The sequence below is a fragment of the Vulpes lagopus genome, chromosome 8, assembly GCF_018345385.1.
Source record: "Vulpes lagopus strain Blue_001 chromosome 8, ASM1834538v1, whole genome shotgun sequence".
In the NCBI taxonomy this organism is placed as follows: Eukaryota; Metazoa; Chordata; class Mammalia; order Carnivora; family Canidae; genus Vulpes; species Vulpes lagopus.
In genome coordinates, this window is record NC_054831.1 from 99454198 (window position 1) to 99467204 (window position 13007).

The window sequence follows — 13007 nt, forward strand, 5'->3', positions numbered from 1 at the left end:
CGCAGAGGCGTGGGAGGAGGCCAGTGCGGGGGATCGGAACCGGTCCCGGGGCCGCGGTCCGAGCCGAGGTGGCCCCCGCACGCCCGGGAGCTCCCCGGGTGCTGCAGCCGCTCCGCTCGGGGGCCCCCTGCGCGCCGCGCGCTCCCTCGGAGCAGGGGATTGGGTGGTGGAGGAGGAGGAGGAGGAGGAGGAGGAGGAGGAGGAGGGGAGGAGGAGGGGGAGGGAGGGAGCGGGGAGGCGGGAGGAGGGCCGGAGGCCGCGGGGAAGTCGCGAGCTGTCCCAGGGGTGCGCGCCGGAGGCTGCGGGGGCCCGAGAGGACCGTCACCGTCGGCGGCAGAACTTGCACCTGACGATCTTCTTAAAGGCGTTCTGGAAGTCCTTGTTGAAGTAGGCGTAGATGACGGGGTTGAGCAGGGAGTTGGAGTAGCCCAGCCAGTTGATTATGGCGCCCAGCAGGGTGGGCATGTGGCAGCTGCTCTCGCAGAAGGGCAGGACCAGGGCCACGATGAAGAAGGGCAGCCAGCAGAGGATGAACGTGCCCATGATGATGCCCAGCGTCTTCACCGTTTTCCTCTCCCGGGCCAGGGCCATCTTGCGCTTGGCCTCGGCGTTGCGCTCATTCTTCTTCTCGAAGGAGGCGGGGGCGCAAGGGATGGCGCCAGCCTCGCTGGGCAGCGGCAGGTGCTCTTTGGAGCTGCCCACGCGGTGCACCTCAATCACCTCCAGGGCGGCGCCGTCGTCGCCCCGCCTCACCGCGCCGTTGGTGCACAGAGGCCCCCCAGCCTTGCTCCCCGGACCCTGCCTCCATTCTCTGCCCCCCGGCTCGCCGTTCACGCTCTTCCTGGGCTGCGGGGCTGGCGACACCCCGGAGCGGGCGTCCGCTCCCTTCCTCTCCGCCTTCTTGACTGTTTTGCGGATGCGGAAGCGCGCGGCGCGGAAGATGCGCCCGTAGAGGACCAGCATGAGCAGCAGCGGGATGTAGAAAGCGCCAAAGGTGGAGTAGATAGTGTAGCCGTGGTCCTTGCTGATGGTGCACGCGTCGGGGTCCGAGCGGTCTTCGGGGGTGCGCCAACCCAGCATGGGCGGAATGGAGATGAGGAAGCCGATGAGCCAAGTGAGCGAGATGAGCGCAGCGGCGCGCCGGGGCGTCCTCTTGTTCACGTAGTCGATGGGGTCCGTGATGGCCCAGTACCTGTCCAGCGCAATGGCGCACAGGTGCAGGATGGACGAGGTGCAGCACAGCACGTCGAGGGCAATGAATAGGTCACAGGTGACCTGTCCCAGCGTCCATTTGTTGAGCACCTGGTACAGCGCGGCCATGGGCAGCACCAGCACCGACACCATGAGGTCGGTGACAGCCAGCGAGCCGATGAGATAGTTGGCCACATTCTGCAGGGAGCGCTCCAGGGCGATGGCGGCCACCACGCACGCATTGCCCAGCACCGCGCAGAAAATGAGCGTGCCCAGCAGCAGGGAGGTGATCACTTGGTAGCTGAAGGTCACGTCGGAGATGCCAGTAGCGTTGCCGCGCGTCCCGAAGGGCCCCTCGGACGAGGTGGTGTTGTTGCCCTGTCCGGGGCTGAGCCCCTCCATGCCTGCGCGCCCGGCTGGGGGGGGGCGGGAGCGGGGGAGGGGGAGGGGAGAAAGAGCGGCGTCCGGGTCCCCCTCGCCCCTCCCCCTTGGGGGTCTCCCAGCCCTCTCTCCGGGGGAGTTGCAGGTGGAGGCAATGCAGGGACTCAAGCAAGAAGTTCTTACTGCTTAGGCGAGGGCATCTCCGGGGAGAAGCTTCCAGGCGTTCCCTGGGCTCCCTTGGTCCGGCGGGCTCCGAGACGCCAGCTGGGAAAGGAGTTGGCCCGAGAACGGCTCCGGGACCTCCGGATGTCGGAGAGGTGGCCGCCACGTCTGGGTCTCACTGTTCATTTTACTTTGCCACTGGGCCGGCTGGCTGCCCGAGCCGGAGCCTCCCCACTAGCAAGCAGCCCTCAATCTTAGAAGTCTCTGGAATGGAGAAGCCTCATCGTGCAGGGTCCGTCGGCGACTCCCCTGTGTCTGCTCCCCTCCCTTCCTCTTTCCCACTCTCTCCTCCGGCCTCTTCTCTTTCTCCGGAGCCTTCTCTCCTCCCTTTCCGCCCTCTCGCTCCTGAATCTTTTCGGTTTCCTCCTTTCTTCTCACTCCGCTTTCCTTATCCCTCCGTGTGTGGCTCCGACAGCTCCTCCGACAGTGTCCCTCCCTCCCACGCTAACCCTCCCCTGCTAGCATTTCCCCAGCCCCGAGTGCCTCGTTCCTCTGGGTCCCCGCGCTCCCCGCCCCCCCTCCCCTCCCTCTGGCTCCGCGCTGGTTCTGGCCCCTTTCGGTCGGCAGAGGTTCAGAACTCGCTTCCACCGCATCTGCCGCGGGTCAGACCAATATCACAACACGTAACTCCGCCTCTCATCCAGCCAAACTCGAGAGGGTGGGGAAAAAAAAATCCTAACTATCCGTTGCTTCGTATTTCTGTCCAATTATGAAGCAGGGTAAGCAGCACCGGAGTGGCAGTGGGAGATGAGCAAAGGAGCCACACGGAGCCTGAACGGGGAGGTAGCCAGGCCCGGGGTCGTCTGTAAATTATTGTTAACTGATGGAAAGAAGACCAAGTGGTTTTTTTAGCTTTTTTTTTTTTTTTTTTTTTTTTTTTTTTAAGGAAGCCTGCCCGCCCGTTCATTCTCTGACAGTCCAGCCTGATTCTCTTGGGGGAGGATGTTGCCTGTGGCTTTATTTATTTATTTGCTTTGGGAAATTAGGAGGGAAAGGGCATATCAACGGACAGGTAAATACATCTCAGAGTGAAGAAAAAACTCAATTCCGTATGCATTCTGCACACATAGATAAACACACGCCTTTCCGTTACCATCACCTTTTTTGAATGTCAATGAACATTACCACGGTTCGTAGCTTCATGGCGGAGTATATTTAGGGAAGGGAGTCTTTTGCCTGGATTCTGTAAACAAGGTCGAGCGCTTGATCTGGCCTTTGGCTTGTCTGGCCAGAGCCTGCAAACCTCTGGGGGAACTTGGAATCTCGGATCGCGGGCCCGCGGTTTCCCTCAAGCGCGGATGTCGGCTTCAGCACCTGGGACAGCTCTAGGCAAGAAGGGCGGATGTCGCCACCTTCCGGCAAAGGCTTTGGAGCGCCTCTAGAAACCCTTGGAATTGCAGAGTTAAGCAGGTCCTCCTGACTGAGGCAATCCCATAACCTGGTGAAAGAAAAGAAAATGTGGTTATTAAAAGAAAAGCAATATGGACTTTCATATTTCTTCTTCAAAAATCTCTTTTATTGCCCTCTTTTGTTCTTAATATTGTATATCAAGCCTTGTCCATTCTCTAGCTCTCTTTGAAAGTCCGCAGAACCAGCTGTTGGGAAGTTAGGTCTAGGAATGAGATAGTAATAGACCCAGGCAAACATCATCATCGGCTGTTGTTGGTTTTGTGCTGACAAAGGCTGCACTTTGGAACTCATACGTTTGCACACATTCACCAATTGGGGGCTGGGATGGTTTTGGATTTTGCAAATTGGGATGACCACCTACAAAATAGACTACTACAGGTTGGTTCTAGGCTGTTTCTTTTTACCAGGAAAGGCAAATTTGATCCCATGTGAATAGATAAAGAATGGGGCTCCTAATCTACTAGAGTAAAAAACCATTTAACACAGCAAAGTTCACTGATATGTACTGATTAGATGACTAAAGTGAAGGCAAAGTGCAGAATGCAATCCTACAAGCAAATACGAGTAGGCATGACTCTACTTGACATGCACAGATTCTCCTCAGGTAGCAAAGCAATAGTCATGATATTGTGTTCAAATCTGAGCTGAATTTTATGGTTTTGAGTTCTCCAAGACCAAACAAAAGAGCAATCACCAAAGTGTCAAAGAAAATCTAATTGGGCTGATGCATACAGTAGAGGGCAATGTGTTTAGGGATGGATTGTTTTACAATGAAGTGCTGGGCACAGTTCCCACTCAATCATTTCAGCATGTCACAATAATGAACCTGACATTTATAATGATTCATGGCATTGAAAAGAAAGAGATAAGTATACACAGCAATAGTGGCAACAGACTCTGAAGATGCCTTTTTTAAGATTTGTGAAGGTACTGATTCCCCTTTTAAAATATCCTCACAAAAAAAAATAAATAAAATAAAATATCCTTACAAAAACAGAACTAACTAGCTTTATTGAAGTATAGTTGTGGGTCCAGAAATTATAATGGGAAAATAATTAAAATCTGGATTCTCCGAAGATGAAATTTTGGAAATAGAGTTGATAACATAAATGAAGAGTAAAAATAAAAGGAATTTAAATTTTAAAAAATATGTACATATCAAAGACATCCTTGAACAGGAATCATGTTAAATTTCGTGCATATAAATGTATGTCAGTAAACATGTCAGTCTGCAATATGTATTCATCTCTTGGACCCCAATGGTTTAATAACTGACAAATTTATGTTTTTCCTTTTCAGGAAAGCTAAAATGACTTAAATCTGGAATTAATTATATTGATGAGGTCTGGTATTTGCTTTTGTGCTATAATATTCTACAATGCAGCATTTTCATAGGTTGAAAAAAACTTAAGTGCCTCAGGTCTTCCATAGGAATGATGTACATAATATTTCAAACATTACGTTTCTTAAAATCCATAACAAGACTTTTAGGCACTCTAATGAACATTGGGAAGAAAATAGAAATATGAAAAAGATACAGCACTGATTATGTTATCATAACCTTCAAGTGACCAGTAGTTATATAACCTTTCGTTGAACTACTACTACCGTGATAGATACTAACAGCACAATGATATTGCATTTCTTCATGTTCACACGTTGCCATTTCTTCTATATTTAACCTTTAAAGACACAGGATCCCAGGTATTCCAGAAGAAAATGGTGCAAACCAAACGTCTGGGTAGTTAGGCTTTTGTTCTTCAAGAAATTAGCCTGAAGAAAAGCTAACCTTAAAGCAGATGTTACTGATGACATCATTTAAAAACAATACTTGCAGTCATTCTGCTTTTATTTCTTGTTTGAATTTACTAGATGCAACTTGTCAGTTATGGATCTGGAGTATGATCCACCATCCATCATGTGAAATTTCTCTAAAATAGTTTATGAGAGATAAAGATTTTTAACATTTTCACAGGAAATTTGATACAAGCCCTGCATTTCAATGTAGTTCTTGGACCAGGGACATAAGATAAAAAGATATTAAGCTGATAATATACTGAAAAAAAGATATTTGCTGTGAAGTCTGAGTGTGATGTCATTACTGAGGGCTTAGTAATGGTTGGGGCTTCTCAGTAATTGATATGTTTATCCATAATCCCTAAATCATGGCTGATTTTTCTATTAATGAGGGAATAACTTATATAGTCAAGAGTTGAAAATGCACTTAGATTACAAACGTGATTTCTAAAAGCTCCTATTTAAAAAAGCTTATATTTTTTTCAAGTGGAAACTAGGATTGATTTTTTTTTTAAATAAAAATGCCACCATTCTGAATTTAATGTTCCCCAGTCATCAAGTAGTAAAGCAATAGAGCAATTGTAGTTCTTCCAGAACTGTGGATTTTTACTGGAATTCACTAGAGGGAAAAACACAACAAAACAAACAAAAGACTTCAAAGAGAGATGTTTGCTTAAATAACTTAGGAAACATGGTCTTCTGATTATCATTGAAAATTAACTTGTCGCCTTTAAAAAAATACAACCAAAATGCAAGAGAAAACATTTTGTAAAACTGAGAATACTTTTTTTATGTGTCAATCCTCACCATCCTCCTTCCTCCAATGGTATCATTCCTTCACTGCTATTTGTACATGTCAGATACCTCTTAGAGGCCCAGAACAGCATTTGGTTTTCAGTACCAAAACACAAACAGTGGATCTCAGTCTCTACTCCTGAGAACCACTTAAGATTGACTTGGTTCATTTAACACACAGGCTAAAACCACAGCATATGGAGAGTGAAAAAAATGTAACATGTATTCACTAGGTGGGTGACCTTGGGCTAGTTGATTAACCCTCTTGTTTCCTGGGTAGTAATAGTGATGCAAAGTAAAAATATTAATTCTCTCTCTTTTGACAATTGCTGAGCAATGTGGAGAAAGAGAATTAGGTAGGCTTAGTGAAAGAGCAAGAGCCTGAAAACAAATGAAGGCCCTCTCAGGTAAGAATTTACCGTGAAAACAATTTGACATGGAGGTGACATTTCTTCCTACTCCTTAAAGTATCTGGTAAGCTTACAGTTCTTTAGGAGATTCTGAGTATAAGATAAATGAATAAAGATGGGAGTTTTTCATTCCAGAACTTGCTGACTTAAATAAGAAGTTATTAAAAGGGGAAAAATGTCAACAGAAGCTCAATAATCACTGTTGAATTGGGAGACTGCCCTTTATCTGGGAGCTTAACCATTTTTTCAAAAGCATAAAATAAATGATTGAAATTCATAGCCCTAATATAAGGTATAAAAGTACGGTAAATAAAAAAACAAAGTCAGTACTTTTGCTATACGTAATTAAGAAATTATAACATCAGGTGTTATTAAATGTACTTCCTGAACTCAATCCTTCAACGCTGCTTTCTTTCTGAGAATATTTTCAGGGCTCATTTCTGAAAGAATATGAACATAGTAGAGATGAGAAAAATGTTTGGAGTGTTAGCTCAATATTTCTCTGTTCTTCTAAGGATAGCTGGAAATTAAATTCTGTCTAATGATTATCTGAAACAAAATTCAATTTCGGTATTAATCTAACAATAGTAGGTGGGAAATGCTAACATTTTTATTGGCTTTGGCAAGTAACATTTTTGTTATAAAACTAAAGCCAATATTCATTGCATTATTTTTTAAAGATTTTTATTTATGTATTCATGAGAGACACAGAGAGAGAGGCAGAGACACAGGCAGAGGGAGAAGCAGGCTCCATACAGGGAGCCCGATGTGGGACTCGATCCCAAGAGTCCAGGATCACGCCCTGGGCTGAAGGCAGGCGCTAAACTGCTGAGCCACCCAGGGATCCCCCTCATTGCATTATTTTAATCTTGTTTTAAGACATACTCCTTATATAAAAGCAACAATTGTGATTACAAAGTACCGATCTATAACTGGGCCATTTTATCTATTGAAACAGTAATATGTTAGTTGATAATAGTGGCTCAGGGGCACAGTTTCGGATTCAAATGACTACTCTGCCATTTGTCAGACTTAAATTTTTCCTTAGTTTTTTTCATTTGATTATGCATTAAATAAGATATACCAAAAATACAGCGGATAGTATAGTATAAAGATTACTACAGTAAATACTTATACGATTAAGAAAATCTGAAGAACCAGAAGAGTACGAGTCCACTGAAGTCCCTGTCTGCTCTAGAATTGAGTGTTTCTCACTCTCATGAATGACTTCGTACTTCTACATTATCTGCGCGCATCACTAAGCAGTACAGAAATGGTATTATTTTCTGTACATTCTTTTGCAACTTTGTTTTTTCCTCAACATTATCTTTGTGAAATTCATCTGTATTGATAGAAGCACCTCTAGTTCATTTATTTTCATTGTGTAGGTTTAAATTGTATGAATAATGCCACAAATTATTTATTTTCTGTCTAGTGAATCTTTAAACCTCCTGTAAATGTTTGCTTTTATAAACAGTACTTCAATGAGCATTCATGTGCATATCTTTTTTTTTATCTTAAAGTAAACTAGATTAACACTTTTCAAGCAAAAATCACATGGGGATCTTGCTGAAATGCAGATTATGACATTTTAGGTCTGGGATGCGGCCCAAGACTCTGCATTTCTACCAAGCTCCTGGGTGACACTAATCTTGCTGATTTACAGACCGTACCTAGGGAACCAAGGATCTGAGTATCCAGAAATGGAATTACTGGGTTTTATGATACACCCGGATTCAACTTTAGTACATTTAGCCTAATTCTTCTCCAATCTGGCTGTATAAAATTGCATAAAATTGTGGGTTGAATTGTGTCACCCAAAAGGACAGAAGACTTGGTGTCTGTTACTGTGACCTTTTTTAGAAATAGGATCTTTGCAGAGGTAATCAAGTTAAGGTGAGGTCATCCACAATCAGGGTGGGCCCTGATCAAAACACTGATACTCATAAAATAAGGGAAATTTGGACAAAGACACAAATAGAGGAGAACCCACGAAGACAGACACACAGGGAAGAACACCATATGAAGACAGAGACAGAAATTGGAGTTGTGCTGCGATAAGCCAAGTAACACCAAGACCATTGACAATCATCAGAAACAAACAAATCTCCTCATTGGAGAGTCTCTGCTGCAGATAGGGAGTTTATGCCAACACTTTCATTTCAGATAGCTAGCATCTGGAATTGTGAGACGATACATTTCTGTCGATTTAAGCCACCCAGTTGGTGGCACTTTATTATGGCAGCCTGAGGAAACTAATACAACCCCTAAAAATGTGTGCGTTTTCATTGCTTCATCGAGATTGAGTGTTGTTTCGGGTGTCTGTGCTGTGATTTGTTGGATCATCATTTTTGCTTACCTTTAAACTGGGTTCTTTGCTGTCTTTTTTTTTAACTTACTGATATAAGTCCATTATCTATTATGAATATTAATTTTATGTCATTTATATTATTGAAGATATTTTCTCCCAAACTTTGGCCCAGATTTTCACTTTTATATAAAAGTGCCTGTTGATGAATTTTTTTTAATTTAACATAAATGAGTATTTTTGTTGTTGTTCTGTGCATTTTGTGTTTTGCTTAAAAAGATCTTTTCCTACCTTGAGGCCATAAAGATGAGTCAACAATTTTTTCCAGTTTCATATTTAGTTCATTAACTCACCTAGATTTGGCTTTGAGTATATTGTGTGAGGTAGGAATCTGCTTCAATTTTTAGTGTAAGAGTTCAAAATTATTCAATACCATTTGTGTAATGGTCAATTCTTTCTTTCTCTGCTTTACAGTCTCCTCCACCATATATCATGTTTTCACATACAGGTAAGTTTGCTAGACTATTCTCTTTAGTTGGTCTATTTGTCAATCTCTAGTCTCAAAATTACACTGTCTTAGTTTTTAAAGTGAATTTAATATATAATATCTGTTCATTATTCTTCCTTAAAAGTTTCTTAGCTATACTTGGCTCTTTATTGCTACATATTAACTTTGAATCAACTCATCTATCCCACCCCCATATGTCTACCCAAAGTTATTGTAGAATTTTCTTAGAATTCTGATAATTTGGAAAGAACAGACATCTTTATGATGTTGAATCTTATATGTGAATTTTCTTATCCGTTTATTTAGCTCTTTCTTGCCTTTCAATAAGGTTTTTATTTTTCTCCATTAATGACATGAACAGCTTTTATCATATTTCTCCCCCTACGTATCTTATTTTGTTGGTATTGTGGTTATGTTTGTATACGTGGTAGCTTTGTGAATCATATATTTTTAAAATCATATTTTCAATTGTTATAGGCATATGGTTAACTTTGTAAATTAGTTTACTTTGGGCAGACTTAATTTTAAACTATCTATAGATTTTCTTTGCTTTCCTATGTTTACAACTAAAGAATCTAGAAACATTACAATGTATCATTCTGTCTAAGCTTTTTTCACTTAGCTTTTGGTTTCCTAATGAACTGTCTAGAACTGCAGTTTAATATTTCAGAAATGTGGTAATAGAAAGCATACTTATTCATGATACTAGAGATAATTTTTCTAATGCTACACCATATGTTTATTTCTGAAAGGTATACCTAAGCCGCTTGAAGAGTTCTATTTTCAGTTTTTTTTTTTTTTCAGTTTTATTTCTAGACTTATGTCACTAATATTTTGTTTTGGGTTTTTCATCTAAGTTCACAAGTGAGATTTGTCTACAAATTTCCCTTCTTATACTATCCTATTCTGACATTGATATCAAAAGTTATACCAACCTCATAAAAATGCAGTATTCCCTCAGTTGGTGCTTTTTAGAATAGTTTTTATAAGAATTCCATTATCTGTTTGGTAAAACTATTTGGTAAAACTTGTCTGTAAAAACATTTAGGCCTGATTTTTCTTCATGAGTATGTGATTAACTCCTGTTGCAATCACCTTAGTGGCTACAAGACAATTCAGGCTTTCTAATACTTCTAGAATCAATGTTAAGTTATAGTTTTCTTGAAAGAAATGTTTATACAATGGAATATTACTCAGCCATCAACAATAATGAGATCTTGCAATTTACAACAATGTGGATGGAACTAGACAGTATTATGCTAAGCAAAATAAGCCAGTCAGAGAAAGGCAAATACCATTTGACTTAACTCATATGTGGAATTTAAGAAACAAGACAGTTGAACATAGGGGAAGGGAAGGAGAAAAAATAAAATAAAAACAGAGAGGGAGGCAAATCATAAAAGACTCTTAACCCTAGGGAACAAACTGAAGACTGCTAGAGGGAAGGTGGGTAGGGGTTAGGGATAACTAGGTACTGAGCATTAAGTAGTGCCCTTAATGAAATGAACACAGGGTGTTATAGGCAACTGATAAATCACTAAATTCTACCTCTGAAACTAATAATATACTATATGTTAACTAACTTGAATTTAGATAAAATCTAAAATAAAATAAAATAAAATAAAATAAAATAAAATATACAAACTTCCAGTTATAAAATAAATAAGTAGTAGGAAAGTAATGTACCACACTATGACTATTAACATTGTTAGATGATATGTAGGAAAGTTAAGAGAGTAATCCGAAATTCTCATCACAAAAAAGTTTTTATTTTTACCAAGTTGTTTAAAACAATGAACTTTTCCCTATCTGCAGTGAATATCCTGCTTTCATCCTTAATGTTATTTGTGTGAGACTTTTCCAATTTATTCTTGATCAATATCAACAAATGTTATTTATTCTATTTTACTGGTTTTGTAAAAGATGCAATCTTTATCTTTGTTGATCCTCTCTATTGACTGTTTTTTATTTGCTTTATTTCTGCTTTTATCTTTTTTATGCTTTGTCTTCTTAGGGAATACTGTTGTTTGTTTGTTTGTTTGTTTTTTCAAACTGGTAAGTTTTGCAGTTTGCTCATTAAATATGAAATGTTTTTTAACATTGGAATTTATAAATGTACATTTTCTTTGAAACTGCATTTTAGCTACATCTAACAAATTTTGACATAGGCTATTATCATTATTCAATCCTAGTTATTTTCTGTTTTCCATTATTATTTCAAAATTGGGCAATTTGGAAGCATTCTTTTAAATACCAATTAAATGGGAGGAGCTTGGGAAGATGACAGAGTAGAAGGACCCTGAGCTTGCCCTATTTCACACATTTAAAACTAGATGCCATCTACATCCAAGTCAATAAACCAGACTGTAATCTAAAGACTGGCATAACAAACTCCACAACTAAATACAGAGAAGCTGCATCTGAAGGGTTAGGAAGGTCAGAAAGGCAGAGGGAGGCTGCCCACAGGAGACAGAGAGGTGTCTGATGGGGAGGGTGGAGAAAAAAGCCCTTGCACCAGGGAGCTCACACAGGGAAGACTAATCCCTATATCTGTTTGGCTTTTAAACCTCGAGGGGCTGAATTTCATGAGTTTTTTTTTTAAACTTGTGGTACTTAGAGCCTGGAGCTTTACAATTCAACTGATTCAGCACTTCCCGAGCCAGGAGACTGAGTGATAGCTGGGAAGCTGCCCTTAAAAAGACAGCAGCCTGCACAGAGAGGCAACATTAAAAAACAAACCAAAAAAAAAAAAAAAAAGGCATTTTACACAAAGCCCAGGGCAAACAGAGAACAGATATGATTTTGGAGCATGTTAGAGGACTTTGAAAATGAGGGAGCTGACAGGCACCATTTTCTTCCCCTACCACTAGCATGAACACAGAGCCACCTGCAGGAGGCAGAGCTGCACAGACAATATATCTAGGGCTCAGGGCAAATTTTGTTAAAGCGGCTCCCATACTGCAGTCAGCTACCAGGAGCACAGCTGCGGTCATGTGCCCCACCCAGCTGCAGCTTCCAGCCACGGGCCCCCAGCCACCAATGCACACCGTGTCCAGCCAGGCCAGCCATCATGACATGGCATGTCCAGCCTTGCACTCTCGGGCACCCCAGCACACAGCCCCTAGTTTCCATAGCATTTCGGGGGACTCAGCATAGGACTAGTGGCCCAACAAATTTTGCAACCACTGCCATGCCTCCTCATTCTCAAATTTCCCAACAGGCATACCATTCTCAGACCTGGACTGCCTGGGTCCCACTAACACCACAGAGAGTAACAACAACCCACAAGAGGCAGAGAGACAGTGCAGAGGACTACACTGAGAGAAAAAGTGACTTCAGACACAATTGCGGGGCATGAGCAGTACACATAGGAAACTCCTGAAGGGCCAGGTTTGCAGGGCACCTCAGGACCTCTCTTCATAAAGTCACTATTTTCAAGATCAGAAGAAAGAAATAGTTGACTTTCCTAATACATGGAAACAGGCCAAGAAAGTGAGAAGCCAGAGAAATTCATCCATGTGAAAGAATAGGACAAAGACAAGGCCAGAGATCTAAGCGAAACAGATGTAGGTAACATGCCTGATAGAGAATTTAAAGCAATGATCATAAGAATACTCACCGGACTTAAAAAAAGAATGAAAAACGTGAGTGAGACCCTGAACACAGAGGTAAGGAATAACAGAGGAGCGATAAAAGGCTCAATAAATGAAATGAGAAATGTGCTTGATAGAATAAATAGCAGGATGGAAGAAGCAGAGGAACAAACTAGTGACCGAGAAGACAGTAATGGAAAGTAGCCAGTTGAACAAAAGAGAGAAAAAAGAATTACACAAAATGAAAATAGGCTTAGGAAACTCAGTGACTCCATCAAACATATAACATTCATGTTATACAAGTCCCAGAAGAAGAAGAGAGAGAAAATGGGGTAGAAAATTTATTTGAAGAAATAATAGCTGAAAAATTTCCTAATCTAGGGAAGGAAACA

The 13007-nt window shown here is 41.9% G+C and overlaps 1 protein-coding gene across 1 annotated transcript; it reads right to left on the reverse strand.

Annotated features, from left to right (window-relative positions):
- Positions 1-235: 235 nt before the first annotated feature.
- Positions 236-1598, reverse strand: HTR1A (5-hydroxytryptamine receptor 1A). Its single transcript, XM_041767738.1, has one exon. The coding sequence runs from the start codon at positions 1591-1593 to the stop codon at positions 322-324; it is 1272 nt and encodes a 423-aa protein (XP_041623672.1). The 5' UTR covers positions 1594-1598; the 3' UTR covers positions 236-321.
- Positions 1599-13007: the final 11409 nt, after the last annotated feature.